This window comes from Vidua chalybeata, chromosome 1 (genome assembly GCF_026979565.1).
Source record: "Vidua chalybeata isolate OUT-0048 chromosome 1, bVidCha1 merged haplotype, whole genome shotgun sequence".
In the NCBI taxonomy this organism is placed as follows: domain Eukaryota; kingdom Metazoa; phylum Chordata; class Aves; order Passeriformes; family Viduidae; genus Vidua; species Vidua chalybeata.
This window is the reverse complement of record NC_071530.1, coordinates 83,816,896-83,844,170: the sequence shown is the minus strand read 5'-3', so window position 1 is coordinate 83,844,170 and position 27,275 is coordinate 83,816,896. Positions and strand designations below refer to the sequence as shown.

At 39.5% G+C, this 27,275-nt stretch overlaps 1 protein-coding gene across 4 annotated transcripts in view; it reads right to left on the bottom strand.

The window, feature by feature from the left end:
- The window catches only part of IKZF1 (IKAROS family zinc finger 1), a 110,029-nt gene that overhangs the window by 29,477 nt on the left and 53,277 nt on the right, over positions 1-27,275 (bottom strand). For all 4 annotated transcript variants that reach the window (XM_053952329.1, XM_053952334.1, XM_053952342.1 and 1 more), the window contains exon 4: positions 21,654-21,773. In XM_053952329.1, coding sequence (XP_053808304.1) covers positions 21,654-21,773 — 120 coding nt within the window. The remainder of the gene's footprint in view (positions 1-21,653; positions 21,774-27,275) is intronic.

Here is a 27,275-nt window from a genome sequence, read left to right as displayed (position 1 = left end):
TTCATCCTCAAATTTTTTGTCTGTTCTGCTTTCACCAGATTTTTTTTTTAAATGGACATTAAAGGATGAGTGAGTAGTAAAAGGGTTCTTAGCAAGAAAATTTTAAAAAGCAAAGTAACCTTAAGTAACAATGCAGAACAGTGAAGTAAAAACAGTACCATATTTAAAAACATTCTCAGGTCACCTAAGTGTCTGTGAACACATATGCTTTTGTGCTGAGACTGGAACCTCCAAAGTTGCATTCTGCAAAAAGACTGCAGGCACAATCATTGTGGCTTATGCTCTTCACACAGCAACAGTTATCCAAGAAAAGCACAGCCTCAGATATATGATATCCTAACATTTATGAGGCATTTCCCTTCTCTAATCCTTCCACAAAGCATGCTTTAGTGAAAGTCATGGGTGTTAACCCATCCTCAAATAATGCAACAAAACTCTAGCTAAAGGCAGTCACACATGGCAGCTGGGAGAACATGAAAGGAGTATGCACCTGCAAAGATTAGTGTTTTGGAGACGAGAAATTACTATATTGAGATACGACAGGCAGACCAGAAGCTCCACAAAATGGAAGTGACAGCCAGGATCATCCATGAAGCCATGCTGTCAATGCCAAGAAGTTGTCCTTATCTAGGAGTTACTGTGGGCATCCCTTAACAAGGCAAAGGGCTTAAAAAGTGCAGAAACACAATTAAAACCAGACAAGGTGATCAGTTACATATAAATAATGTGAACTGTAGTTAGAGGGGAAGTTTTATGCTTGCTTGACCAAGAGAAAAGCCTGTGAAATCTGAACATGCACAGAGGGTATTGGTCAGGTACCAGATGAAGGCAACAGCCACTGCCCTGAAAAACAAAATTATCACCTAGGAGCAATGAAGTGCCCTTGGTTCTGTGGTTCAGGAAGAGGCAGGGAGATGAACTATTTTGCATATTCCTTCAGAGAACCTAAATTTGCCTTGCCCTGAATGCAAAGTTAGCCTTTCTTTGCAAACCCTTTTCATGTACCAGCTCAGTGAGCTGCTTGCATATCCTTATTTTTGTGCCTGGAGTGGCACAGAGCTACCCCGCCTCAGGGTCAGGCCCTTGCAAGTCCATCTATGTTGACAAGTCTGTGCATGTTAACAATGTGCTGTGCCTCCACTATCAGTGAACGGACACAGGGACTTTTCCAGGGAACATTCAGCTACCATGATGATGCTTTGAGCAACATTTTACACCAATGTACATAGTTCCCCATAGCTGTCAAAGGGTCAGTAGATCTAAATTTAGACCAAGCAGCTGTGTTTAGATTTGGGGAGGTGCCTTTGGGTGTCGTGCCAAAGCTGTCCACTGTCAATGTCCTCTTCTGAGAAGAGATCAGAGGATGAAGTGGAGAGGAACTCAGATATTTCAGCACTTGGGAGGGAATACACTATGAAAATTTTATTATCTTGCCTACTTTAAAAACAAATTGCTGAGCAGAGTCTTCTGTGGCCCCCTCATATGACACAGGGGAAAAAACCCCAGGGATATCGTAAGCTTATTTTAGACTAAAGCAAATAAAATACAGTCATCACTTTATGAGTGATAAAGTAGATGTTCTCTCTGAGGACTGTGCAAAGAAGTTGATGCTGAATTACAAAGCCTGTTTTAGGTTTTTAACCCTGAGTGCTCACTTATTTTTCCAGATGGTATTGAAGATTGTTCTTTTTCAGTTTTAGAAATATTATGAGAAAATTTTGCAATCTAAACTGCTGTTTACTTGGTTAGAGTGTACTCAACATTCCAGAAAAAGGAAATCCTAATCTACATCTTCTGGGGAAGAGGCAAAAAAATTTCTATAGAAATCTCAAAGAAATTCGCTGAATATGGACATACCTGAGAGCTCCTGAGGGGAAAAGTGTCAGGACAATATCAATTCTTTCCCACGGTGTATCAAAGACAACAGTTTGCTACAGGGACCTGTATTCCCTCTCTGGCAATCAGTCCTTTATGTTGAAATGGCAAGAAACCCCAAATGATGCTGGCAAACTTGCAAGTACTCAGAGATCTGGATTATTCTGAAAGTCTACAAACTCAGTTTAGTACACATTTTTAAGAGACTTCTTGTCTTTCCTCACTTCTATATACTTTTCCATGCTTGCACTTTTCTTGCTTTTACTTCAGGAAAAACAAGCACATCTTCCCTTTCCTGAACAGAATCCATCCTTAGCCACACTGTTGCTATGATAAGTCGTCCCTGGCACTGGATGCCTCTTCTGTGAAGCATACAACAACTGCAAAGTCGAATACTGTTTTCTTGGGTCTTTGAGTGCAGTGTTAAGAGAAAAACCTAGAATCCACTAGCTCTCCGCAAAAGATGAAGGAGATAATATTTTAAAATTTAAAAAGATGAGTTTCTCAGAAAGATGTGGAGAAAAATATGTCTGAAGTTAAGACTAAATAATTTTATATATAAAAGATATTACAGCATCCTACCTGAACTCTGATCTGCAATCACACCTCATCTGTGATTTGAAACTACTAAATTTAGGAGTCCCTATTCCTGTCTTGAAGTGTGTCTCCAAAACCAGAAAGTAACTATGCTGCAGAGTTGAAGTTTAGCTGAGTTTCTGGTCCAGGTATCACCATGCCTCCAGAAGAGAGAAGCAATCCACTCAGGTGCAGCTTCCTCAAACTGAACAATTCTTCAGCAATATCTAAGACTCGTGAGTGTAAATGGTGTCTTAGAATTATTTTACCTCTGTTGAATCAGTAATCTGACATTAGAAATTCACTGAAAACACAGTCAAGATCACCATCTTCTGACAGTCACAATCACCATGCTGGGTATCTTACATCAAAATGCAAACATTTTCTTAACTTGTATAGAACAACAAATCATCCAAGCCAACTCCTTGCTGGCAGAGCTTCAAAGGACAACTCTTTCAAAATAATAGTTTTTAAGCTGAATATTTTCCAATACCTCCAATCGCTCAACTAAATTGTGACAAGGAGCCCAAAACTGATCATTATGAACATGAGAAACTTATATAACTCAGGCGACAGAAATTATCCCATCAAAACCTTTATTTCTGGATGAAGTATAGAACAGAATAATCTAATAAGGTCTAAATAGTGTTCAAACACTCTTCCACTCATTTCAATAGGCCTACCAATTCCTTTAACACTTGTCTATCAGCAAAAGATTTTTACAAAAGCAACTAATGTTTTGTGGTGCCCCAACTTCAGATACTAATGGAAGTAGATTATCAGAAAACAGATCACCCTGGAAAATGCTGATCCACTAAGAAATCAGACCACTGTCTCAAACTCTGTATCTGAATCTTGGGCATCCAGTCATCTCAGAAGCTTCCTCTGTTTAGCCTGCATGTGCAAGCGGGCATTTGTTACCTCCTCACAAACTCTGTTTGGTGTAATCTGTAAGTTGATCAGTAATGCAGTAGTTAATAAAAAGGACCTGTATTGGCATTTCAAATCCCAGAAATGGTTCAGCTATTGCTTTCCAATCTGCTGCAGAGGGAGACTGTGAAATCCTTGGTCTGCTGCAGCACCACACAGACTGGAAGCAACTGTGTTGCAGTGAAGAGCAATTTTGAAGTATCAAAATTATCTGGGAGCTTAAATGTCTTTGACATTTAGTGATATTCAGATTTTTAAGACAACCGGAGCTTCCCGTGGTGGAGTGCTGGGGGGGGGGGGGGGGGTGGAGAAAAAGTAAACCCACACTGAGAATGCTGTGAAACTTGAGTCCAATTGCAGCCATAGGTGAGAAGCTATTACAGGTTCCCCCTTGTCCCCTTGGCTTAACAGGAAACCTTTACCTGCTGTTCCTCTAACTCCTTCTGCAAAGAGCAGTCTGGACATATTTCCTCCCTACCCACAGTTGTTTAGCTCCTTAGCAGCTGTCATGGTCTAGACGTTTGTATTAATTCCTACACCAGTTGCTAAGATGCAATTTTAATTCACTCAAGTTGAAAGGTTTCTAGGAGATAGGAGAGGAGAGGAGAGGAGAGGAGAGGAGAGGAGAGGAGAGGAGAGGAGAGGAGAGGAGAGGAGAGGAGAGGAGAGGAGAGGAGAGGAGAGGAGAGGAGAGGAGAGGAGAGGAGAGGAGAGGAGAGGAGAGGAGAGGAGAGAGGAGAGGAGAGGAGAGGAGAGGAGAGGAGAGGAGAGGAGAGGAGAGGAGAGGAGAGGAGAGGAGAGGAGAGGAGAGGAGAGGAGAGGAGAGGAGAGGAGAGGAGAGAAGAGAAGAGAAGAGAAGAGAAGAGAAGAGAAGAGAAGAGAAGAGAAGAGAAGAGAAGAGAAGAGAAGAGAAGAGAAGAGAAGAGAAGAGAAGAGAAGAGAAGAGAAGAGAAGAGAAGAGAAGAGAAGAGAAGAGAAGAGAAGAGAAGAGAAGAGAAGAGAAGAGAAGAGAAGAGAAGAGAAGAGAAGAGAAGAGAAGAGAAGAGAAGAGAAGAGAAGAGAAGAGAAGAGAAGAGAAGAGAAGAAGAGAAGAGAAGAGAAGAGAAGAGAAGAGAAGAGAAGAGAAGAGAAGAGAGAAGAGAAGAGAAGAGAAGAGAAGAGAAGAGAAGCACCTCTAACCTCACCTGGGTGCCCTAGGAAGCATCTGGAAAAATCCTTGGGAGTGAGTTTTTCCAGCTGCCTGATCTCTTAAGAGAACTACAGCATCTCATTTTCAACCATGCTATCTTCCAAAGGTTTACTTCACATACAGACATGGGCCCTAAGAATAGCTTTTCTTTTGCAGTTCTATTATTTATTTGTTTCTCTGTTGTTTTGAAAGGACAGTTTTAAGAACTGTGCACAATACAGGTCTAGATCTCTACTCAGTTTTCATCTCTACAGGCAAGTTCAAAACCACATCATGGCTATATCTCCTCTGTTGTAGCAGTATTGTGGGAGGCCCCTACACTGGTACTGCCTGCATCTCTCCTTTGCGTTCAAGGACACAGGGATGGTTCTGTTTTGGATAACCTTTAATTAAGTGGAAAGCTATTATCTCAAGTTACCAAGCTGGAAACTTTCTCACTTTTTGTCATTTCTCTTCCCTATTTATAAATCTCTCCTTTCCTTCACTCACCTACCCTCTCCTGCCTCTCCACTCTGATCTGCTTCTTTGCATTCCTGGAGGTGAAAAAAAGAGCTGCAGTTGTGACACTGCAGTTTGTATGTCACATTGTAACATTTCCACATCCTCCTCACTCTGTTATAAAAGTACTCTAAGAGGAAGAAGGGCAAATAATGAAATATAGGAAAGGAGGAAAAGAGGAAGCAGCCGAGAGATAGCAGCCCAACTGAAATGCTAAGAATTATGGAGAAGTGACATAAAGGGAAGCATAGACCAGGAATTATACTCGGTGGCTTAGCAAAAAAAAAAAAAAAAAAAAAAAAAAAAAAAAAAAAAAAAAATCTTCCAGATTACTATTCCTTTCTGACATTCACACACTTGACATGTATTCCCTTCCCCACCTACTTTAAGACAGGCACCAAACTGTGGTTCTCTGTGTCCAGCTGGACTCCTCCGAACCTGAACTAACCACCAGCCCTTTCCTTATCCTCATATCAAAGGCTCAACTAGGCAATGGTCTTTTTTGCTGAGGGCAGCCATGGGGGACAGAGTGATGGAAGAGTACAGAAGGAAATTAGCTAAAGCAGAGTAGGGATTGCCTAACTGGGCAATCCCACCTGGCTGGCAGCAGATGGAGCAGACAACTTAGGAAGTCTTTCCACTGAGATCATGTGTCCCACTTGTTCAGAATGAAACTTGGCTGGAGCAGAAAGCGTTTGAGACACAGACTTCTTTAAGAACAGAGTGGGAACACCAACTTTTTATACTCTCCCATTTCTTGAGGACTTTTCAGCAAGAATTTGTCTGATAAAGAGCTAAGTAGAAAGTAAAAATGTGAGAAATGACCCTCTATAAATATCATAACACTAATAGTTATACATAATTTTTGAGTCAAGCTCCAATTTTTGTCTTATCTGGTGGCTAACTGAACTTTGTAGTTTCTCAGGAAGAGAGTGGTGAAATCCTGCATGTAAATAAAGGCAGGAGTGTTACACAAAGGTATACTGTGGCATATTTGTTCATCACTGCATGAAAGCTACCTTATTAGAAGAACTGACAAAACCATTTGGGGCTATTCCCCACAAAAGAGGCTGTCAGGAGGTGATAAGAAATGAGTTTTAGTAAGGTTTCACTTTCTTTGAAATCTCTTGAACAGAGAATATCAGCAGGTTCAGCTCTTCTCCCTACCATTTATCTGTAAATTAGAAAATGCCCTCTGGGCCACTTGAGCAGTGTTTATTTCTTCAGCTAAAGTTAATGTAATCTGGGATATGTGAGACTTCCTACCTGCATAGGAAGGAGTTGGCACTATCATCCAGTGAATGTCAATAGTTCTGGAGATGGAATCGCTGTTGGAGACCTGCCCTGCATGTCCTATCCTGCAGCTGTGAGTGGTCTCCCAGTTGCCTACAGGTACAGCACCAGTAGCTCTAATCTACAAGGGCAGAGTTTACATAATGCATTGTTCTTGTAGGGCTGGCAGTGACCAAGCTGTGAAATATCCAGTACATTTATGTGAGAGGAGCTATGACCACTGTGAAGATTTTGCCTAGCTTGTCATATCATACCTACTATAGAGATGGGCTTCTGCTTATTTCAGATTTTAGGGGTATGACCTGCCTTCTTCTGGCTTTACTGGTCCTGGTCTGGTTTTCATTTCAATTGAACCCCTCTTGATGTAGTTCAGCATTTCTAAGGATAAAATTCAGGCATGCAGCAGTTCAGGAAAAATAATGTTTTGTTAATTCAAATGAACATGGTAAGAGAGACCATAGACATGGATGTTCTTCACGGGAAATGGATGCAATTTTTCTATTTGACTTTGGATGAGAAATGTAAAGAAAAAGAGGCATAAATAGAATCACTTTTCTGCCAATCCAGTCATAATGTTACTTACTGTTAAACCAGAATAGTTGGAAACAGCTAAGCATTGGGCTGCACTGCAACCCTAGCCATAGGGAAAGGCACAAGCAGTTTGGTTAAGGAACAATACCACAAGGGGATTTTTATGCTGATGTAAACTTGGAAAAAGAGAACATTAAATAGCAATAGAAATGGGTAATACTTGATCCAGAACTATTCTCAGTTTCTCACCAATTATTAATAGTATTTATTCTCTAATATTTCTCATTCTCACACTCAGTGTCCTATTGCTCCAGCCTACATAGAATTTGATAACAAACAAAATTTTACAAAATGGGGCAAGGCACTAGATAAAGACTGAGAAAATCTAGGTTTAATTCCTAGCTTAGTGACAGACTTCCTGTGTGGCCATGAGAAAGGCATTTAATCCATCATGTGCCTTTACTTCCCTATCTGCACATTTTTTCAATTCTTTTTAAATGGGGGATAAGACTTTTTTTTTTTTTTTTTTTAATGGGGAACTCAAAAGCCATTTTGCTGCTTAGAGTGATTCCTATATTCAGGTACATGCCTCTCATGTGTCCTAACTCATAAAGCTGAAATCTGGCCATGCACTGGTCACCTTCCTGGTATGTGTTCCACAGAAGAAGATTAAGGACCATGGAGCAGGCAGAAGTTGTAGCTTCAAAAAATTATATAACTTAGGTATTTGTGAAAATGCTACTCATAGTCTGTGACACATCCTACAAAATTATACAAAGGTAGAATTACTGTCTAGTCTAATAAACCTTGTTTCTACCAATAAAACACTGGATAGCAAATGCTTGGAGCCTTCAGCCAGCTCTTCCTTATCCAGGATTGTTCAAGGTCAATAAGTAAACTTCTTCTTCCTCAGACTGATGCAAAATCAGGAAAGAAATTTTATTTTTCCTCAGATGACCTTTTCCCATGCTATTACTCTATTTCAAGAGAGATGTAAAAATCCCAAAGGCACTACCTCAAGGAAAGAAAAAAGCATAAGCTGTTTAACAGCCAAAGCAGTTTTTAATTATCCTCCACATTGAAGCCAGCATGGCAAAATAATCAGTGGTCTGAGAAAGGAGAGAAGAGAGGGGCTCAGCCTGTACCTCTGATGTGGGAAATGACCAAAAACTGAAAACTGTCATCTCCAGTTCAGCTGCATAATGCTTCTCATACACATTCAATTATAAGGTGTGAAATCTCACTCCAAAACCAAATTGCTAGAGTATTTTTTCTTAAATGCAAAAGACCTTCAGAAACATCTCAGCATAAAGAAAAGTCTGGACCAGAGTATGGATTTGATATCCTGAAATTTGGGCTTATGTCCCTACTTTATCTTCAGCTGCCCAGCCTCCCAAGACCAGCCTTACTCACTTCTGTCACATCAGCACTAGGTGGAAATTTCACTCACTGCACTGGTACAACCCAGGATTTCTGCCTTTCCAAATCAGGCACAGAGCTTGGAATCAGCTCTCCTCTTTTTCCAGAAGTCCAAGTGAAACAGTAAATTGCTCCCCTCTACTAAGATCTAGAGTAATTAGAAATCAGAAAACTAATTATTTCCTGATTCCCCAAGTGATCTAATATTTCATTGACAATATTTATTTTATTCCCTCATGCAGGATCACCAAATCCTTTGTTTATTTACTTTTACCTGCTTTATATTTTTCAATCTTATTTTTCAAGCTGAAGCAATGTGGTTTAAAAAAAAAGTTGACTACTTTGAACCAAACCAATCCCACTGCACCCTGAAGAAGAACACACAAGAGTGTTTTGCTGCATCTGTTAGAAAAAAAAATTGCTCTCTGGTTTCCAGAATATTGTATATGGTTTAGATTGCACAGCACAATTGATTACATTTCATTCTGCCCTGCCTTGCACTTACCTTGGCTAGGACTTGTAAAGCTTAATTAATCAATTATGTATATATATATATAGCCTTAATTAGACTGTAAACTCTTTGGGGTATTCTGTTGGTGTTTGTGCATTTTTTTTGAGTAACAGAGGCTCTTTTCCTGGAGCCCTATGCCACAATGTAAAATGAGAATAAAAAAAAAAGTCCCAACAAAAGAATTGGAAAAAAATGGCAGTAGAAAAACCCCAAGCATAATTCACTCCCTTTTTCAGTCATACACCAAGCAAGAGGTAAAATAGACAAAGGACATACAATTATATGTAACTAGAACAAGATCTGTGCTGTGAAAACTGGTGCCAGGCATTCAGAGGGTGATCAAAGCTTGGTCTCCTGTAAGGGTTAATGATCTATTTAGACTATCATTGTTGGCATTTCCTGCCATCTCAGCATTTATGGAATATTTGAAAGTGTCTAGCATGCAAAGTTTCTGTCAAACTTCCTCTCTGATCCTAGTCGCGTGCCCTAGCCAGCGTAAGTGCCTTTTACTTGGAAGAATCCTTTCAAAAGCATCTGCCTAGTTTATGTTTAAAGTGCTTTTCAAATATTCCAAAGGATAAGACATTGCATTGTGTTTTCACCAAATATGATGGATTCTCAAGGTAGAAACAAACAAATGTGTGTCCTAATGTGCCATAACATATCAGGAAACTTTCTTTCCCATGAACTACCAAGTTGCAGCTCCTTGTTGCTACCAACCCAGAGAGAGTACATCAGCAGTGCCCAACCCAGGATTCATAAAGCACCTAAATTTTATACTAACATCCAGACAGTGTGGTGGGACTAAGTGTGAGGCAAATGGAAAAATGAAAAAAATCTGTGACTGATGAATGATGATGCTTTGTTCATTTACAAGAGAGAAAAAGTCAACTTTGAATCTGAAGTTACTTGTCCAATATAAAAAGACAAAATTGTAGTGGCTGACTATTTCTGAGCACATAAGACACACAAATCCCAGTAATCCCAATATTCTACTTGAAGGCTTTTGGACTCTTGGAAACTGTTAGTCATCAGGATTGTCACTTGCATTAGAGTGGTTCTAAGAGCTCTCCTTGCCACCTGGATGAATGAAGTACAGCTCATCCATAGCTTCAAATTCCTTTACCTCAAATTCATCATGGAGTCCCAGGAAAGCTGATGTGAACCACAGGCTCACACCTTCAGGGTTAGGTGCTTCTCAAGTGTTTTAAGAAGAGAACGTTAAAAGTTTCATTTTCTATTGTCATCTGTTTTATCAAATGAATGTGCAGTGCTGTGAGTAGGGCAGGATGGTGGCATGCTGCAGAAAACCTTCCTGGCAAGTCTGCTGAAACTAGCTTCTGCTGATGCAAATGTGCTATTTGCTAGAGCTGCCCATGGCTATCTGATTAACTCCCATCCTATGCCTGAGCGTGAAAAACACAACCCGCAGCCCAGAATGTGAGGATCACTGTGTTCTCAGGAAGTAGGCAACTATTTGTGCTCTGTGTCACTGAGGGCAAAAAAGAGGAGTGAAGAAAACCACCATTGCAGAGAAAACATGAGTTCTCACACAGGAAGGCTGGGGACTGCATTGTGCTCAACTAGCCTGGTCTTTTTGAGGAGTTATAGCTTGAACTTACCTAAAGCCCCCCAAGATGTGTGTAAGGAGATTCCCTGAATACAAATTGATTTCTGGGACAGAAGAGCAGAGTGGTCCATCACTACCTTTATTACACTGGTACTTTTAACTGTGCTTTTGTATTTGTTAGCTCAGTTAGCTACTGAAACCTCTCTAAGAAAGTTATCAAGTTAAGCATGCATAAGCTTTTAGTGGAAAGCTGTATCTCAAACGAGAGATACAAGATATTATATCTGCATTTTCCATTAGATTATTTCAATATGCCACCCATCTCTCCCCCTGCTGTGAGTATTATATGTTCCCCAAATCTTCACTATGCAGTCCTCAATTTGGTATAGAACTTCAAAAGAATCTTCTGAGAAAAACATTTCTTGAATGTTTCCCTGTCTCTCCATTACAGACCTTACTTCTATAATACTGCAAGGAATTAAGTAAATAGAACATCTGAATGCAAGGAGTAATAGCACTTATGAACTGCAGGAGAGAATCTTCAAGACTCATGTACCCCTCACTGCTAAGCCAGTAGGGGCAGGCAGGAGAGCCTTTTCAGGCAAAGAATGCTGGCAGGAAGACTTGGGGGCATGTGTGTTTCTCTCCCTCCTTTCTCCATCTCCCTCTATCTTCATGAACTCCTTGGTGGTCCTTCTTGTACCATGACCTTCAGAGCTGCCTTGGCCCAGCCACTTTACACAGACTACAAAAGCCACAGTGGGTACGAGCGGATCTTCCTCAGCTGTTACCCACTTCCCAAATGGAATTTACAGTTAGGTTTCTTATAAGGATACAGACAAGCTAGCAGGAACTAACCTTTTCCTCTTTTAGGTTTGAAAAAAATATTTTTATGGCATGTGTTTATGCTGCAGAGTATATGTTTGCTTGGTCTAAAGAAGAAGGAAAAGCTCAGCTTTCAAGATAAATGTTCTTTTGCATATGTGTACTGTTTTCACAGAGACATAAACACAGAGGAATTTGGTTTTGCAGGCACATAATTTTGGGTGCTGACAGACACATATTTGTATGTACATATGTGTATATGTGTGCATATAAACATGCAAAGGGGAGAATATGGAATATATGGCTCCTGATGGCTGAAAAATACATTGCCATTTCAAATTTCAAAGGGAATACTAAAGAGAACAAATTAATTATAAAAAGCTTTAGAAATGAAAAACATATTTGCATTGTCTTCTAAACACCAAGGGTTGGATAATGTATGGTACAAATCAATCTCTTTCTTTGAACACAGGAAAGAGCTTATTATTAGTGCTTATACTGTACAGCAAATGTACAGACTCGTTAAAGTGTGATTACAGAATAAACAATATCAGACTTCTCTAGTCTGTTTTGCAAGGAGAAAAAGAATTCCACTTTACACCACAGTAAGCCCATGATAGGATACCAATTTTACTAGGATCTACTAACAATGTAGTGGCAAGATTAAACAAATGTGATACTACAGCAGAGGTAATGCCTCATTACCATTATTCCTCCCTCAGATATTTCATGTGTTGGGCTCCAAAGCCACTGAAGCCTTTTGCTAGCACAATTATAATTTCTCATTTTTACTTCTTCTTGCCACTATGTGGACAAATGGGCAGGAAAATCAACCCCTCCCCAGAAAAGCCTAGTTCCCATTTGACTTCTAGAAAAATTCTTGTAGATCCACACCTGCAGCAGACAAAGCTCCAGTGACCATGCTGGCCATTGGGGCTGCCCCACCACCCCTCCACTGTCCAGCCACAGGAGGTGCCAGTTACAAAATTAGTTGGATTCTGGAAGGAAAAAGAACAAACCCTGACTCAGAAAGGAAGGTGCCATATCAGTGGGTAAGGGATGTTTTCACTTCTTTGCTCATGGCTTCAGTCTGAGAAAACTGGGAGGAGTGCTCTGCTTTGGAAAGACAGATATTCACAGCCTGAATTGTGAATAACAGCCAGCTGGAGGTCAGGGTACACATGGATTATGCACAATTTGACACTTCCCTCAGTCTCACTGGTATTTTGCTTCACAAACGTGGGTACAAAACCCAAGAATCCCATAATAAGGCAAACATATTTTTCATAGTGAATTCTATAGGTGAATGTGTTGCTTTCCCCTGAAAATAAATTTTCATACGGAAAGATGCATCTAAAATGCAGATGCAGCATGAGGGGTCCAGAAGCACCAGTGCTTCACAGCTCGCAGTCCCCATTTTGGTGCTAATGAAACCATCCTGCTTCAAGGCCAACCACTATCACCACTTCTGAGCATTGCAACACATATTCACAGCAGGAAAAAACAGGCTCCATAACCTGGCCCATATAATGCTGAGGTGCACAGTAGTGTAAATGAGAAGGGACAGATCTCGCTCCAAAAAACCCCTAAGCCACTATGAAAAATCAGAACACAAAACTCTTAGCTTAGACAAAAACCCCCAAAACTCAAAAACCACTAAAGATTTGCGAAGTTCAAATCCATAGCAGGGATGTTGGCTGATCACAGCTTCTTACAAACACAGGATGCTTCTAAATGATGAAATATGGAGAATGAATATTTCCTCTTCTATTAATTGCAACACAAGCAGAAAGTGTCACCAACTTTAGTTTAAACCCACCTTTTCATTGCATTAAACGTTTCTGTTGTTACTTAATCAGCAGGGAGGGCCAAATCATGTGCAGATACTCTGTTATATGAAGGAATTAGCAATTTATTCTAAAAATGTCAATTATTATTTATTATTTTAAGGAAGCATCAGGGAACAAATGAGTTTCTCATATAATTCCATGAAACAATCTAGAAGTTACTGAAAACTCTGGTAAGAGCCACTTCCTCAGAAGTAACATTTCCAGGCTAAAAAAAAAAAAGTTAATGTGAAAGTTCTCCTTACCCTTCAGTTTCTTCTCCTTTTTTTTCCCTCTTTTTTTTTTTTTTTTTTGTCTTTAAATTCTGATATGTAGCTTGGAAGAGTGGAAGTTAATTCATGCTGTCATATTTCTCCATTTTTGCTAAATTTATTACACTTCTCAAGCAAGACAATTTTGGACTATCTTTGAGGGAAGAGAAACAAGAGAAATGGAATGTGAAAAACAAAGAGGAAAACATGTATCTAAACTTTTCTTTTTGGATCAGGCCTATTTTGGCTGGAATTTGAGAATAATTCTGTGCTTGCTTTGCCTTTTTTTTTTTTCTGAAATCATTCAATCAGGTTCTTAATCCAATTTTTAGGTATGGATTTTGCCATGTTAGGATTGAAATCTCATTTTCATCAGTAGATTATGAGTTACGCACTTCCAAAAATCCTATTTGGTGCCTGTGACGTCACTATGGCTAATGGTGAAACAATAGATTAGATACCTTCTTGGGATCTCTTTTTATGCAGGCAACTTAGACACCTAAATGTTTCTGAGAAACATGACCCTAAACTGCAATACAAGAACTGGGCATTATTCCTAACTTTAAAATGTGTAAAAAAAATAAAGAAATAAGTACATACCAGGGTTACTTTATTAGGAATTGTGTTCCTGCATGTGCACCTTTATAACACAGAATCTACATAGAATCTATGGGTGAGGGAGGAGACAAGGGAGGGAGGGAAGAAGCAGCAGGATGTCTTGCATTGCTAGCTGAGGTCTAGCCTGCTTTTCGGCTGCTGCTCTGCTCACTTGTTCAGGGAGGCAGCTGGATGAGGCATGACAGTTTCCAGTAAGTTGTGTCTGGAAGCCAAAATCCTGGGATGCTAGCTGATCTACCTTCACAAGTTAACAGCTTGCTGTGGTCCCACATCTGCACCATAAATGACATGCTGAGGGTAAGCCTGCACTGGTGGCTACGTCACACCTACCTACTGTCTGCCAGGCAGAGCTTTTTCCTGAGACACCATCTGAGGCTTCAAGAAACCTCACATAGTGAGCTCAAAGGAAAAGGTTTGGGAACAAACTTCTGTCCTGCTGCAATGAGTGGTGTTCACTCCTGGCTTTAGGACTACAGCTCCAAAAAGGAGCTCTTTCATCCCCTTTCTTTATCACAAAGGGCTTATTCTACATTGGGGAAAACTGTGGAGGCATGGCCACGCTTGCAAATCTCAAATGTGGTGGAGCAAGCCAGAGTGACACTTTGTTTGCACATTTTACTGTGTGACAGAGCCCAGGAAGTTCACATCTGAGGGGAGAGCATAGCTGCAGGTCCTCTGCAGCCAGAAATCATCTCTTCCCAGGGAGCCACCATAGCAGGAGCTGAAATTACAGGAATATGAGGAGTGGCTGAACAAGACCAAAAGAGCAGCTGCTTCTGAAACAGCACCTCTGTAGAGGCAAGTAGTCCCTGCATTGTGCCTCAGTCCAGCAGTTAAGTTTTTGGTAAGGTTGAAGTCCTGGAGAGCACTCAGGGTGAAAGAAAACTTGCTTAAGGTAAAAACAAGCCAACAACAAAGAGCCAGCAAGAATTAACACAGAACAGAGGGGTGGCTGGTGCTGGTAGGTGATCCAACTTTTTGGTGAAGAATCATTCCCTTAAAATAAGTTTTTCCAAGATGCAGTTACAGACGTCCTCCCCAGCTTAAAATATGCCCATCTTCCAGCCAGAGCCTGGTGTTTCTGAGTTGAGCTGCAGCCACTGCTGAGATCCTGCTAGATAAATTTAACTCCCGAGCTAGAATGGGGTTTATCTCTGAGGCACATCTCTTCTGCTCAGATAAAGAGAACTTCCTCTCACTGCAGTTAGATCAGCAGACTCAATCTCTGTACCTAAAGCCACACAGCTAAACACACTGCATCTCTCCTATTCAAGCAATGCTTTCCACTCTCCAACACAGAACAAACAAAACTTGCACAGTTCCCAGATTTTTCCTGACTTTTGTGCTGATGTTCTCTTCTGAAAACACAGCTTTACCCAGCAGGTGCTCGTGAAATAGGCTGCAGCTCCACAAGCTACACAGCTCTGGAAAAATAGGAGGAAAAAAAAACATAGTACATTGTTTCAGCACCTCCTGCAATATCATGTTGCCACACAGTGGCAACACAAATCATCCTGCTGTCATACTTCTGAGTAAAAAAATTCCTCACAAAACTAAATAAAAATCATTGTAAAAGTACAACTCTTTTTAGGATCAGTTCTTTTCTCAAGGATTTGATTTTGTCACGTGCTATGGTTGCATCAAGAGGGCAGATTTTTATGTGCCTGATCTGGCTTTGTATGGGTTGAAAGAACTGAGCTCATAATGCAGCACAGCCTATGCTGGGGCTGCAGCAGCTCTGTTTTCCAGGCTGGCTTACCCTTACTTCCATAAGTTTTTCACAAGTTTATTCTGAAAACGTTCACCCTCCATTACTTGCAGCAAGCATTTTTAAATTTGATAGAGGAATTCACCTTCAGTAATAGGGCATTTTTCCATTTGCTTTTGTGCACATTTTTCTAAGTCCTAAGTCATTACACAGGTCAGATCTTGTCTCTTGGCACAACAGGAAATTCCCAATGGCCCCATATACCTGAGTCTTCTGCATCTCACTCTAGCACACTGTTTCACACTGTGCTCATGCAAAATACACCTTTGAAGGCTGGAATATAACTTATATCCTGTATAGCATATTTAAGGGCATTCATGAAATTTGCCACATGCCTTCTCCAACTATACCACCCACATCCTCCTCTATACAAATCCCCATAAGAGTTTTGCAGACAAAATGAAAATATTCCTGACAAAAATATCTCTTGCATTCTCCTTAAAAAAAATACATCATACTGGCAGGCTCTCAGAGCATACAATACCAGTCCATACTGGGGACTGTTACTTTGGGGTTAGAAATAGGGGCTTCAGACCAAACAAAAGGGGAGATTCCTGACTTCCCTATTTTTAAAAGTTCCTAAAATATTTCAACTTCAAGTTTTTCAATTCCTTCAGAAGTCTCATCAGTTGGACTTTCAAGCTTTGTTTCATTGTGGAGGGTTAAAGACAATTTTCAAAGCTCCGCAAACCATCTCCAAACAATTTTCTCTCTGCTCTCATGGGAGGCTACATCAGGTGAGACAGCAATTATCACCGATTATTTACAAAGGCTCATCAGCTTCTACACACTTCCATACCTTTAAGCAGCAGAGACGTCCATCTGAAACCTGAGCAAATAAAACATATTACACAGCCCTCCAGGTTACTTCAGGTCTTGGAATTTGGTTCTCTGAATGTCCAGGCACACACATGCCACGCTTTATTATTCACACACAAGACACTGCCATCATAGCCACTGAACACCCACAAGGAGGACTGTGCAATGATGTTTAGCTCCAGCAGTCTTTTTCTTCAGCTCTTTTCCCTGCCCAGCAGAATTACCAGGGCAGCAGTGTGCTGGACCTGTCTGAACCACAGGACTGATTTTGCAAGCTGGGGTGGGGCACTTCCCCTTTTGTCTTTCCTCGCTTTTCCCCTCCATCTGCAGCCTTTCCACACTTCTACTCTGTCTCCACCCAGCTGTGTGTGAGTTGCAGTAGATTTATGTAATGGCAATAGTTGTGGTTGCCTGGTGGCCCCTCAGCAATGCTTGCGCCCATGCTCTCAAATGGTTGAGCTCCTTTTAAGGACACAAACCATCAAAGCTGATCAGAGAGAGGACACTTGCCTGCATCAGTAAGTAGCTCCTCATGCAGGTTACAACCTCTGAATGCCCATGGCTGAGAGAGAGGACCCCAAGGTGTGCAGGCAATGCCAGGGTCCCAGTGATGCCAGGAACTGAAGCCTGCAGCTACGCAGGCTTCTGCTTCAATAACTGAGTTGTGGGAGGGACATAACATCATCACTTGGTATTTCCCACTGGGAGAGAAAAATGTCAAAAAAAATTCTTCCTTTTAATGTCTCTTCCATACTAATTTATTTTAAAGAAATGGACTTTATAACTTCATATGATTCTTGTCTATTTTCTACTGATGTCTATGATCACCCTGACTGGTTACTTTGGGTGTACTTTGTCAATTGTATGAGTTTCAATCCAATTTTGTGAGATGAATTCTCCCCACCTCTTAAAATAAAGAAGATGTCTATTTGTTCTTGGCCCAGACTGTAATCTGTGACTGCAGTGGTAACATTTGAATTGTATCTTAAAAGTTTATGGTCATCTCCAGTGCCAGACAGCTATCTGTGCAGAAATGGTGAGCCCATAGCCTCTTTCTGAGGCCACTAACATCTCACTAACACTGTGAGATGGCTTTTTTTATCCAGTGATGGCCACCTATGGAATGGGCAGTTATGGATAAAGGAAGGCACTGCCTACCTTTCTAGACAATTGCCACCACTGCAGCAAATGGCTTTCTCCATGAAGTAGGGTCTGATCTACAGACCACTGACTCATTACCTTCCCACACATGGCTTGAATGAGGATGCAGTCTCAGAGCACAAACAGCCCTAAATTGCAACTGTTTACCACACACAGGATGTTCGGTACTGATCATCCACAAAAGGTGCACACAATGTTTAACCTGAGACTTGCGGAAACTGAGAATTATCAAATGATATTTCCAGTAGGGTACCATGGGAAATAGGGCTGTTCAAAATAGGCTGCAAAGCATTAATTCTTAATGTAATGGACCTTCAGTGGATTTCTAAATAACTCAGACCAAGATTTCAAAACAATATTTAGGAAAGATGATTAAACAGGGTCTTTAGAGCCTTAAAGAGCAATGAAAATCTCACACTTTGCTGAAAATCTTCATTGTGTTTTCTAGAAAAACTATCTGTAAAGCACATGGGTGAAAAGAGCAAGAGGAAACTAATAAAATATTATAGGTGCCAGATCAGCCTGAGAAGTAAATTTCGGATGAAGAATAGGACAAGGAAGGAAGATCTAGTGGACAAAGCAGCAGAAATTATGCATGCAGACGGAAGCTGCTCAACACATAGTGGCTTTCTGGGGGTTGCAACATTAAAATCATAGTAAGCTCATCAAGGAAATGAAGAGCCTTGATGATGACCAGAACATCTCTTCCAATACGTTTCTGCTTTGCTGTGCTACTTGGGGTTATTATTAGAAACTGTTGATGATTTTACTTCCGTAAATTACCCTTTCACACCCGTTGATCATTATTGCATTGGTCAGAAAAAACCCATGTTTTGGGCATCCCCCCTGCCTGGGGACACAAGTCAAAACATATATTTCATGATCCCCTGGGTACCTCTTTTATGAAATTTGTACCCTCTATAGTAATTTTAAATGATAATTCAAAAACTAAAGACAACCAATAAAATCTGGCAAGTAGAGGACTTCGACATCTTCATTCTCAGAGCAGAAGAAATATTTCAAATGTTTCTATCAGCTTTGCAGCACCGCATTAAAGTTCCAGTACATGTTTGGAAGAAGCACAAAAGGAGATTTTTAAAAACACATGGAAGAGTAGAGCCTATCTTTCTTTTCTAAAAATAGCTTATTTCCTATGATCTTTGACCTTTGAAATGCTAAATTGATGAGACAGGTAATTAAACTTTTGACTTCAGTGTTAAAAGTTATTTCATTAAATGTTACTACAAATCTGAATATGCAAGCTGTCACTTGAACATTTCTGTCTCACAGGATGATTAAAACTAAAAAAAGATTTCTCACCTAATTTTAGTAGGATGAGGTAAATATTTATTCTTTTCATTTAACAAACTTGCAATTCCCATTGTTACCTCTATAGCCCTATGTGCATAAAAAAGTCCTCCAGAATGTAGAGGACTTCATTCAATGTCTGACTCAAATTCCTTGGTGTATGCTGTATGGACAGCTGGTCTCTCAGGGTGTTACAGGTTAAGTGGAATGCACTGTAAACCCAATGTTGATATAAATAAATAAATATTGAAATAAATCCAAATGTGAGGGAGTTTCCTTTTGATGAAAGAAACAGATGGGACATTAGGAAAGTCATACAGAGAGAAATTCTTGGCTGGCCATATCTGCTCATGCAAGGCCTGTTGGTTACCACAGGCCACAGTCTAGCTCCCACGTGCCAGATGCACACAGATAACATCAGTGGGTCTTTACAGTGCTCTCCTCTCTATCTTTCAATCTTCAAACTACTTTTTCAGATCATTCTTGTCTACCTAAGTGTGGTGATAAATAGCAGTGAGGAACAGATCTTGGGACCTGGCAATGACAGGGTTGTACTAAGCACCAAGCCTCTCTACACTGCCACTGCCTACATAGGAAGACAGCCCCCTTCACCCCTAATACACCTATAGGATCATATAGGCCAAACACCACTCCTAAGGTATTATTTTATTCTTAAGAGATTTTCTTCTGATGAAGATCCAGAATATGTACAGCAATCATATGGCTCCTGATATGCCTGGGGCATATATTCACATCCTTTTTGTAAAAAGGGAGAATTAATTTTTTAGTATACTGTTTTCAGAGAGCTAGCTTAGAGCTAGGAAAAAGGAGCAATAGAAGAGGTAAAAGTGTATGCAGCTTTACAGAAAAGACAAACATTACAAGCACTGGAGTTGATACCTACTACAGGTCATCCATAAAACAGAGTATTGTGAATTGTCTTTGTTTCTGTTGACTATGGTAAATATCTCACTACAAGATGTAACCCTTGTAAACAAAAGACCTATGAGTAGAGAAAGTGGCTGTAGAAAAATTGTTAATGTCAGGACATGGAAAATCTAATTTATTGCTGAGTAATGAGAATAACAGATAGAACTTATCATATTTAGAATATGTGTACATATTAACATATGACTGAACTGCTGGCAGAATCATTACATCATCAGCAAATATAAAGTTCAATTTTGCTGGGTCTTCACAATATTCATGTGCATATTAAACAAAATTCAGCACAATGAAAAATTGTGTTTGGGTTTGAGCAAAGAACTTAAAAATTTAATTTTTGACTCAAGGCTTAAATATTTTGTTGGGTTAGTTACTGTGGGAGAAAGGAGACATAACTCTTTTTACTGAGTTGATAGACAAGCAGTTAATGAAAGATTTTGTCCAAAGATCTTTGGACTGAAAAATAAATAATTTAGTAAATGATCAGATTTTATAAATGCATGTTTTAAATATGATTTTTTTCATAAAGTTTGCCAACATGCACGTAGGAGGTGAATTTTTTGTTCACATTTTTGATAAGAGGGGAACAAATGGTAAATAAAATGAAGATGCATAAGATGATGCACTCACTACTAGCTAGTGCTGGAGTTTGGGAGTAGGTTTTATTCCTAATGCTGACACCATCCTACTGTGTTATGTTGAATTAATTATTTTGCCTTCTGTGCCTCCCTTTCCACCTAGTATCCTTTACTGGATTTCCTTAGACAACTAATATTTAAAAACACTTGCAATCTTTCAGTAAATCATCCACCCTGACCCTTACTCTTACAATAATATTAGAATGTAAGAATAATGAGCAATACTTTTATTTGTGGGTAAATACTTGTACTTTGATAGTCATCCCTTTACAGAAATATTTTTATCATACAGGGCATTTATCACAGCATTCTGGGAGTCACTGTGCTTTTTTCCCCTCTTTTCCTTTTTTTTTTCCTTACTAGTAAACAGGCATGGTGCTCAAGTAATATTTAGTCTTTTTAGTGCACTATGGCGGAGCTGGTGCATACAGAAGTCATCAGCATCACTAGTCCTTGATGTAAGCCTGGGATCCCTAAGAATAATCAGCATTTTGCACAATCATCTCTGGACAAAAAATTTAACCCAACAGACTTTATCAAGTGTGGATTTTTATCTAAAAGATAAGTGTTTTCTAAAGTTCTCCCAGGTAAAAAATCAAAGATAAATAGAGATCAGATATTGGAATCTCAAATATATAAATACTGTGTATGTTCTAATATGCATTTCTAAAGAAATCTGAATAGCAGATAACACAGTAGCATTCAAGATAACACTCAAATTAATAATAAAAAAAAAATAAAATACCTGAGCATTTATTGAATTTTTATCAAATTTGACTTCATATAATTTTGACCTGGAACCACATATTTCACTCCATTTCCTACACAGAATGAAAACTCTCTTTCCTGGGGAGGATATCAAGCAACAGTCATGGTAAGAAGATAAACAGTAGGATCTTTATAAGTTCTCTGTGGATGAAGATGCCTTTCCCAAAGAAAAGGGTGCACAAAAAACACTATGCACCTGAAGAAGATGGAAAGGCACAGAACCTGCCTGTTTGCCAGCTTGTGAAATAGTAATTTAACATTATTGCGATATCATTTACTAGTATTTCTTATCAGAGTGTATTTGTTATCTTACCCAAGATTCTGTCATTCTTAGAACTCTGCTGACCTCCAGTACTAGTTGAAAGGTCCTCTGGTATAGGCATAGGTTCATCTGGATCATCAGGGACATCACTAGTTGGAGGACTTTCCTTTCCTAATAGTGAGGAAATCATCAGTTAGATTGTCATTGTCAGAGTAGCCTCATTTTCAAATAATACAATAAGAGAAACCACAAACCAAATAAAACTTAAAAAACCCTTAAACACTACTAAAGCATGATATTCTTAGGACCAAACCCCACTCTCCCGCAAAGAAAACTTCTTAACAATACAGGGGAATAATATCTTTAAAAAAAATGTATACCAATGTCTCTGACAAATTTACTGAGTATGGATACACAGTTATTAGCCTTACCAGTTTGGATATTTGTGAGATATGTATGTTTTCAAGCTGCTATGCTGAAAAGATCCAATTTAGCCAACACAGACTGACAGATTATAAAGATTATCAAATGGACATCCTTGGTAAAAAAATCTTCTTTTTTCCACAAGTTTTTGAGAACACATCTGGTTTTGCTTCAAAGACATAGTGAAGTCTAACCCACAGGTATTCTGGGGCTCCAAATGAACTACTTCAAAAGTAAAGTTTTATCTTCAACTGAAAATTCAGCTACAATGCCAGCAAGCTTCACTAATACCCCCAGATCAAGCTCTGGCTGGTTCTTGTGCCTCTAAGTAGTGAAGTGTCTGTAGGTACCAAGACTCCTTAAACATGTGCAGTTAGCAGACTTCAAGGATTTTATTGTCTTCTATTTGCAAATAGGAAACAAACCTCAATATCTTGAGTACACAAGGTTTTGCAGAAGCAAACAATTTGGTGCTTTAAAACATTGTAGATATTGTGGAACTGTTTTATTGCCAAACACAATACAGTAAGAAAAACAACCTCTCTTGCTAAGTATTGTGCTTAAAGAAAGGGTGAGGTTTCTTGATTCAGGCCTCCTGTCCACAGTTCTATCACTGTCTTGCAGAACTTTCAAAATGACTGCATACATCTCTAACAAAAGCATGCCTTTGAAACATCGACTGAAGGAATTATCTAAGTGATTAGTTTCATTGACTATTACTAAAAGACTGGCCTTTGCGTTAATAGCAAAGAACAGAACAGGCCCAGAGCAGAATTCAAATGCAGTAATGTTCACATAAGACCCCTGTCTCGAAAATGAGATGTTACCAAATTACATTGATGAAATCTGTTAGGCATCCTGTGGCAATTGGCGCACCGGTAAGGGCAGTAATTTTATGGCGCACAGCCTTAGCAAATTAGTGGGCTTTTTCCTAATGAGAATTCTCTCATTAAAACACAAACATCAATTAAACCTTAAAACACTTGCCACAAATGGAAAAACTAAACCAAATATACCTTACTTTAGTGACAGCAGTTTAGTGGTGCCAGTTACGGACTTGATCTGAATGAAGTGAATGATTTCCTCCCTGCCTCCTGGATGGATCAAAGCATTGTGTTTTCCCATCTATACTGATCATGATGGGGAGAAATGACAGGTAGTTTTAAGTCATCTTCCAAATTAGCTGTTTTGAATTGTTGGCACAGACTTATGTTTAAATGAATTAAATGAGTATGTGACTGCATTTCTTAATGACACACCTATGAAACTGTGGAATAATTGCTGAGCATGAGTTTTGAGATCTGCATCAGGTGAACCATCCCAAACTGCAGCCAGAGGACTCCAGGGTATTGAAGAAACAGTCCTGCACTGGCAGGAGGACTAATTAGATGATTTAATAAGGTCCCTCTCATACCCAGCTTCTGTGGTATATTCTTAAATGGGCAAAATAACACCCACTGGATGTCAGTGCAAGAACACAGGCAGATTGCATAAATGGACAAGAGGGAGCATGAATTTTACAGCAAAGAAAAATAAGAGCAGGAAGTAAGTTAATTAAATTTTTTTTTGCCATTCACTATTTAGCTCCTTATTTAACTATTTATTCAGATTTCTGGGATGTAGGGAACTTACAGAACTGACAGCAACTTTACATTGCAAGTCCTAACCTGCCAAGCTGAGGTATCTCTTACAGATAAGATGCACAAGTGAGGAGAGACTGCTGAAATATTTCAATTTGTTCAACACATTTTGCCCCACACAAAATAAAAAAGAAAAAACCCCAGAGGTTTAATTGGGCAAGCAACAGCATGGCAGCTCTCTTCACATTATACATAAGTTAAGGAAATTCCTTAAAAAGTAACAAAGCTACCTGCATCTTCCAAGGATGAAACAGCACTCCCAGTTACAATAACAGATGTTGATGCTTTGAGGAAGAAGAATAATAATCCTAAAAAGCTGAAGACTATTTTTGACTACAAACCAATATAAACTCATAATATTAAAACTATGGGAAAACAGATAACAAACAAAATAATATCTTTATAAGTGTGTTATTAGGCATCCTACAATATGTAGTCTAGGCAGGATACTTTGAAGTCAGAGCAGTCTTTTTGGAATAGAAACTTTTTAGTAGAAGAGTACATTTGCAGTGTGAACTCTTTGGTTCACTAAATGGGTATCAGTCTTCTACTTGTTAAATTAACAGCAGTTTGCCCAGGTGGTATGAATTGGAGTCACCTCATGGACTTGGTGGGGCAGAAGCTAGAGATCAGGTCTGTTTCACTCTTTGTAGGAGAGTGCAGTTAAGAAAACTTAGTAAACTTGTCTTTAATGACCCATTTAATATAATTTGATTTTTTCTTGTTACACATGATTGAGAAATCCCTACATGCAAAAAGACAGGACAAAAATAGTGGATTTAAAATAGATCCATTTATTGAGCTCTGTCTCTTGGTTTCTAGAGCATCGTATTTGTATTTCATGCCTTAACTACACCTAAATCATTACACTATGGTAAGTTCAATACAGCATGGCAATCTTACACATGCACAATCTCAACAACATTCTTTCTCCACTGAATTTAGAAATGGAACGGGAGTGGGGAAAGGTGGGAATGCTTTCCATTTTAATTTCAAACAGGCATGCCCAGAACAACAACTGGTCAAAGGAAAAGGAACTAAACCCCACCACAATACCTAGTGGCCAGTACTGGGGAAAGTTATTCAAAAGTCACATAACAGAGCAAAGTAGCTTAAGAACTGTGGCATAAAAAAACAGAATGTAATTAGGGTGAAGGGGGTGTTTTTTTTTTTTTTTTTAATTAATTATTATAAAAAGCCACCTTAACTGTGGAAGCGATGTTCTGTTTCTGTTACTGCCACTGATTCGTGTTGCTCATGGTTAAGTCATAAATAGAAAGAATTACAACTCCAGGTAGTATCAAATATTCCTTTATTTCAACCTGCATCTCTGTAGGATGGTCTCAGATTTTCAAAACTGCCATTTCTGTATAAAAATAATCAAAGAGCCTAACCTATCATGATGCCTGGCAAGACTCTCAACTTCTCTCTATTTTAGTTTCCTCATCTCTGCCCTAGAAATATACTAGAAGCCATAAGGAAAGAGAGGAAGGGGAAAAAACTGCCCAGTTCAATAAGGTTTTAGTGTCCTTTATTTCTGCCAAAGCCCTTAGCCTGGTGCTCCTTTAACATGTACATCCAGCTCTGAGAATCATTCAATTCATGCCAGAATGGTACTGCTGGTGCTACGACTGTTGAAAAGAAAGCTAGAGCAGGATGTCTTATAGAAATCTCATTCCCTATTCTTTCACAAACTAATGTTGGGTGTATGTGTATTTAATATTGAGTGTTTCTTCTTCCTGCTTTTGCAGAATGCAGCACAGCCTGGTTTGTTCTAGGAGATCTCTTAATGTTAGATGTGGAAACATTTGTACTGTTTTTTCACCTTCCTTAACTGTTAGGCCCTAGAACTGAAAAAAAAAGAAAAAAAAAAAAAAAAGAAGAAAAAAGGCAGGAAAAATACTGCTTGTTAAGCGAGATATTATCTGTGTTTTCTGACTTTCTTGTATGGGTGCCGGATACCATTTGGTTAAATGTATGTCAGCTCTCTCCTCATTTCAGAACTGCAACTGCTTGTCTCATGAAATATCACTTTCAGGAGAAAAATAAAAAGTGTGAACTCTATGCTAGTCACACAGTATTTCAGTTCCTCTAGGAGTCAGCCATGCCTGGATTCCCCGAGGTGGGAATGCCTGGGAATGCACACAGGGTTTGGCTCACTCACATTAGTTTTATACTCTCCTGGCCTAGCTGGCCGCTGCCACCTGAGTCAGCGGCAGCTGCCTAAAGCACATGGCTGCAAAACACCGAGTTTGAGCTGGGGTGACTGTTTATAGAGACCTTCTTATTTCTGGGTTGAAAAACAAAACAAAAAGCCCCAAAGAAACCCACTAAACCAAATTTATGCTTTAATTTATATTTTTAAACACACAACCAAGTGTGCTAGTGAACCAAGTCCCCTAATTCCATAGGCCCAGAGAGCCAGCTACATCTGATGAGCAATACACATAAAACAGGAGAAATGAAAAAGTGTTTTAGAGTTGACAGGACAATCTTACAAACCTGAAATGGTGCAATTGTTTTACTGTTTCCCAATGTATAGCAGAGCTCCCTCATCTAGGAAGCATACCAGAAGCATGTAGGAACCCAGGAGAATACAAGGGGAAAAAATTCCTTCCTGCATTCACCAGCCTATGAGAAAGAAATAGGTAACATCCCTGTACCTTCAGATCCTCTACTTTTGAGGCTTAGTAAGAGCTTACGAAGAGTCAGTATCTGTGGAACCTAATCTGACAAACTCCCATTTCCAGAAGGTGAGTTCCCACATAACTCTTACCATAAATGAAAGTAAATTAGGAAGTTCTTTCTTTGGCCATAAATTCAGCTAACAACCCAATACAAGTCACAGCCTTTGCTCACAGAAAGTACCAGATGCTCACTGACAGAAATGGCAGGAGAGTTCAAAGCAGACTTTGATCTGTTTGTGTAGGTCTCCCTCTTATCAAAGGTAACTTTCTTTTTCAAGAAAACCCTCTCTCATCGCAGAATAGTACTATTGCATGATATGCTAGAAAAGCTAAAAGGCATAGCAAAATACTACAGTGGTTCAACTACAGAAAATTTTGAGAACTATAAATTATAGATATACATTTACTATGTACATATTTACATATGCATAAGCATTCAAAATGGCAAAGTTCCCTATAAGATTTCCCTCTGAACAGGAGAGGCAGACCACAAGGAATGCAAAGTGTTTGCTCTACCAATCCAATCCTTTGACTCAAGGCAGCATCTCCCCTGCTGCTACTCTTCATGTCAAAAGAAAAACAACCGGTGCTCTAGTAAGAAGTAGCAGGTGTGAAGCTCAAATTCACACCGTTGTAAAGAATACCACAACGGTTAAGTGAGGGCATCCAGGGTAGCCTGAGCTGCTGCAGAGGAAGAGGAGATCAGCGCTCCTGCCTGAAAGAGCTCATGCAAGCAGGGAAGCATTCTGCAGCAGGCAGAGGAGCTGGACTCAAATCGTGGTGCTTCTCATTGCTCCAAGCAGATCCAAAGTGAATAAACAACTAAAAACCCCATTGCTTTTTCTGCTAGGGCCACAAATGCTCCAGGAACCACATGTATAAGACAGATTTTATTTCTACAAATTGGTTCAACATGCAACAAA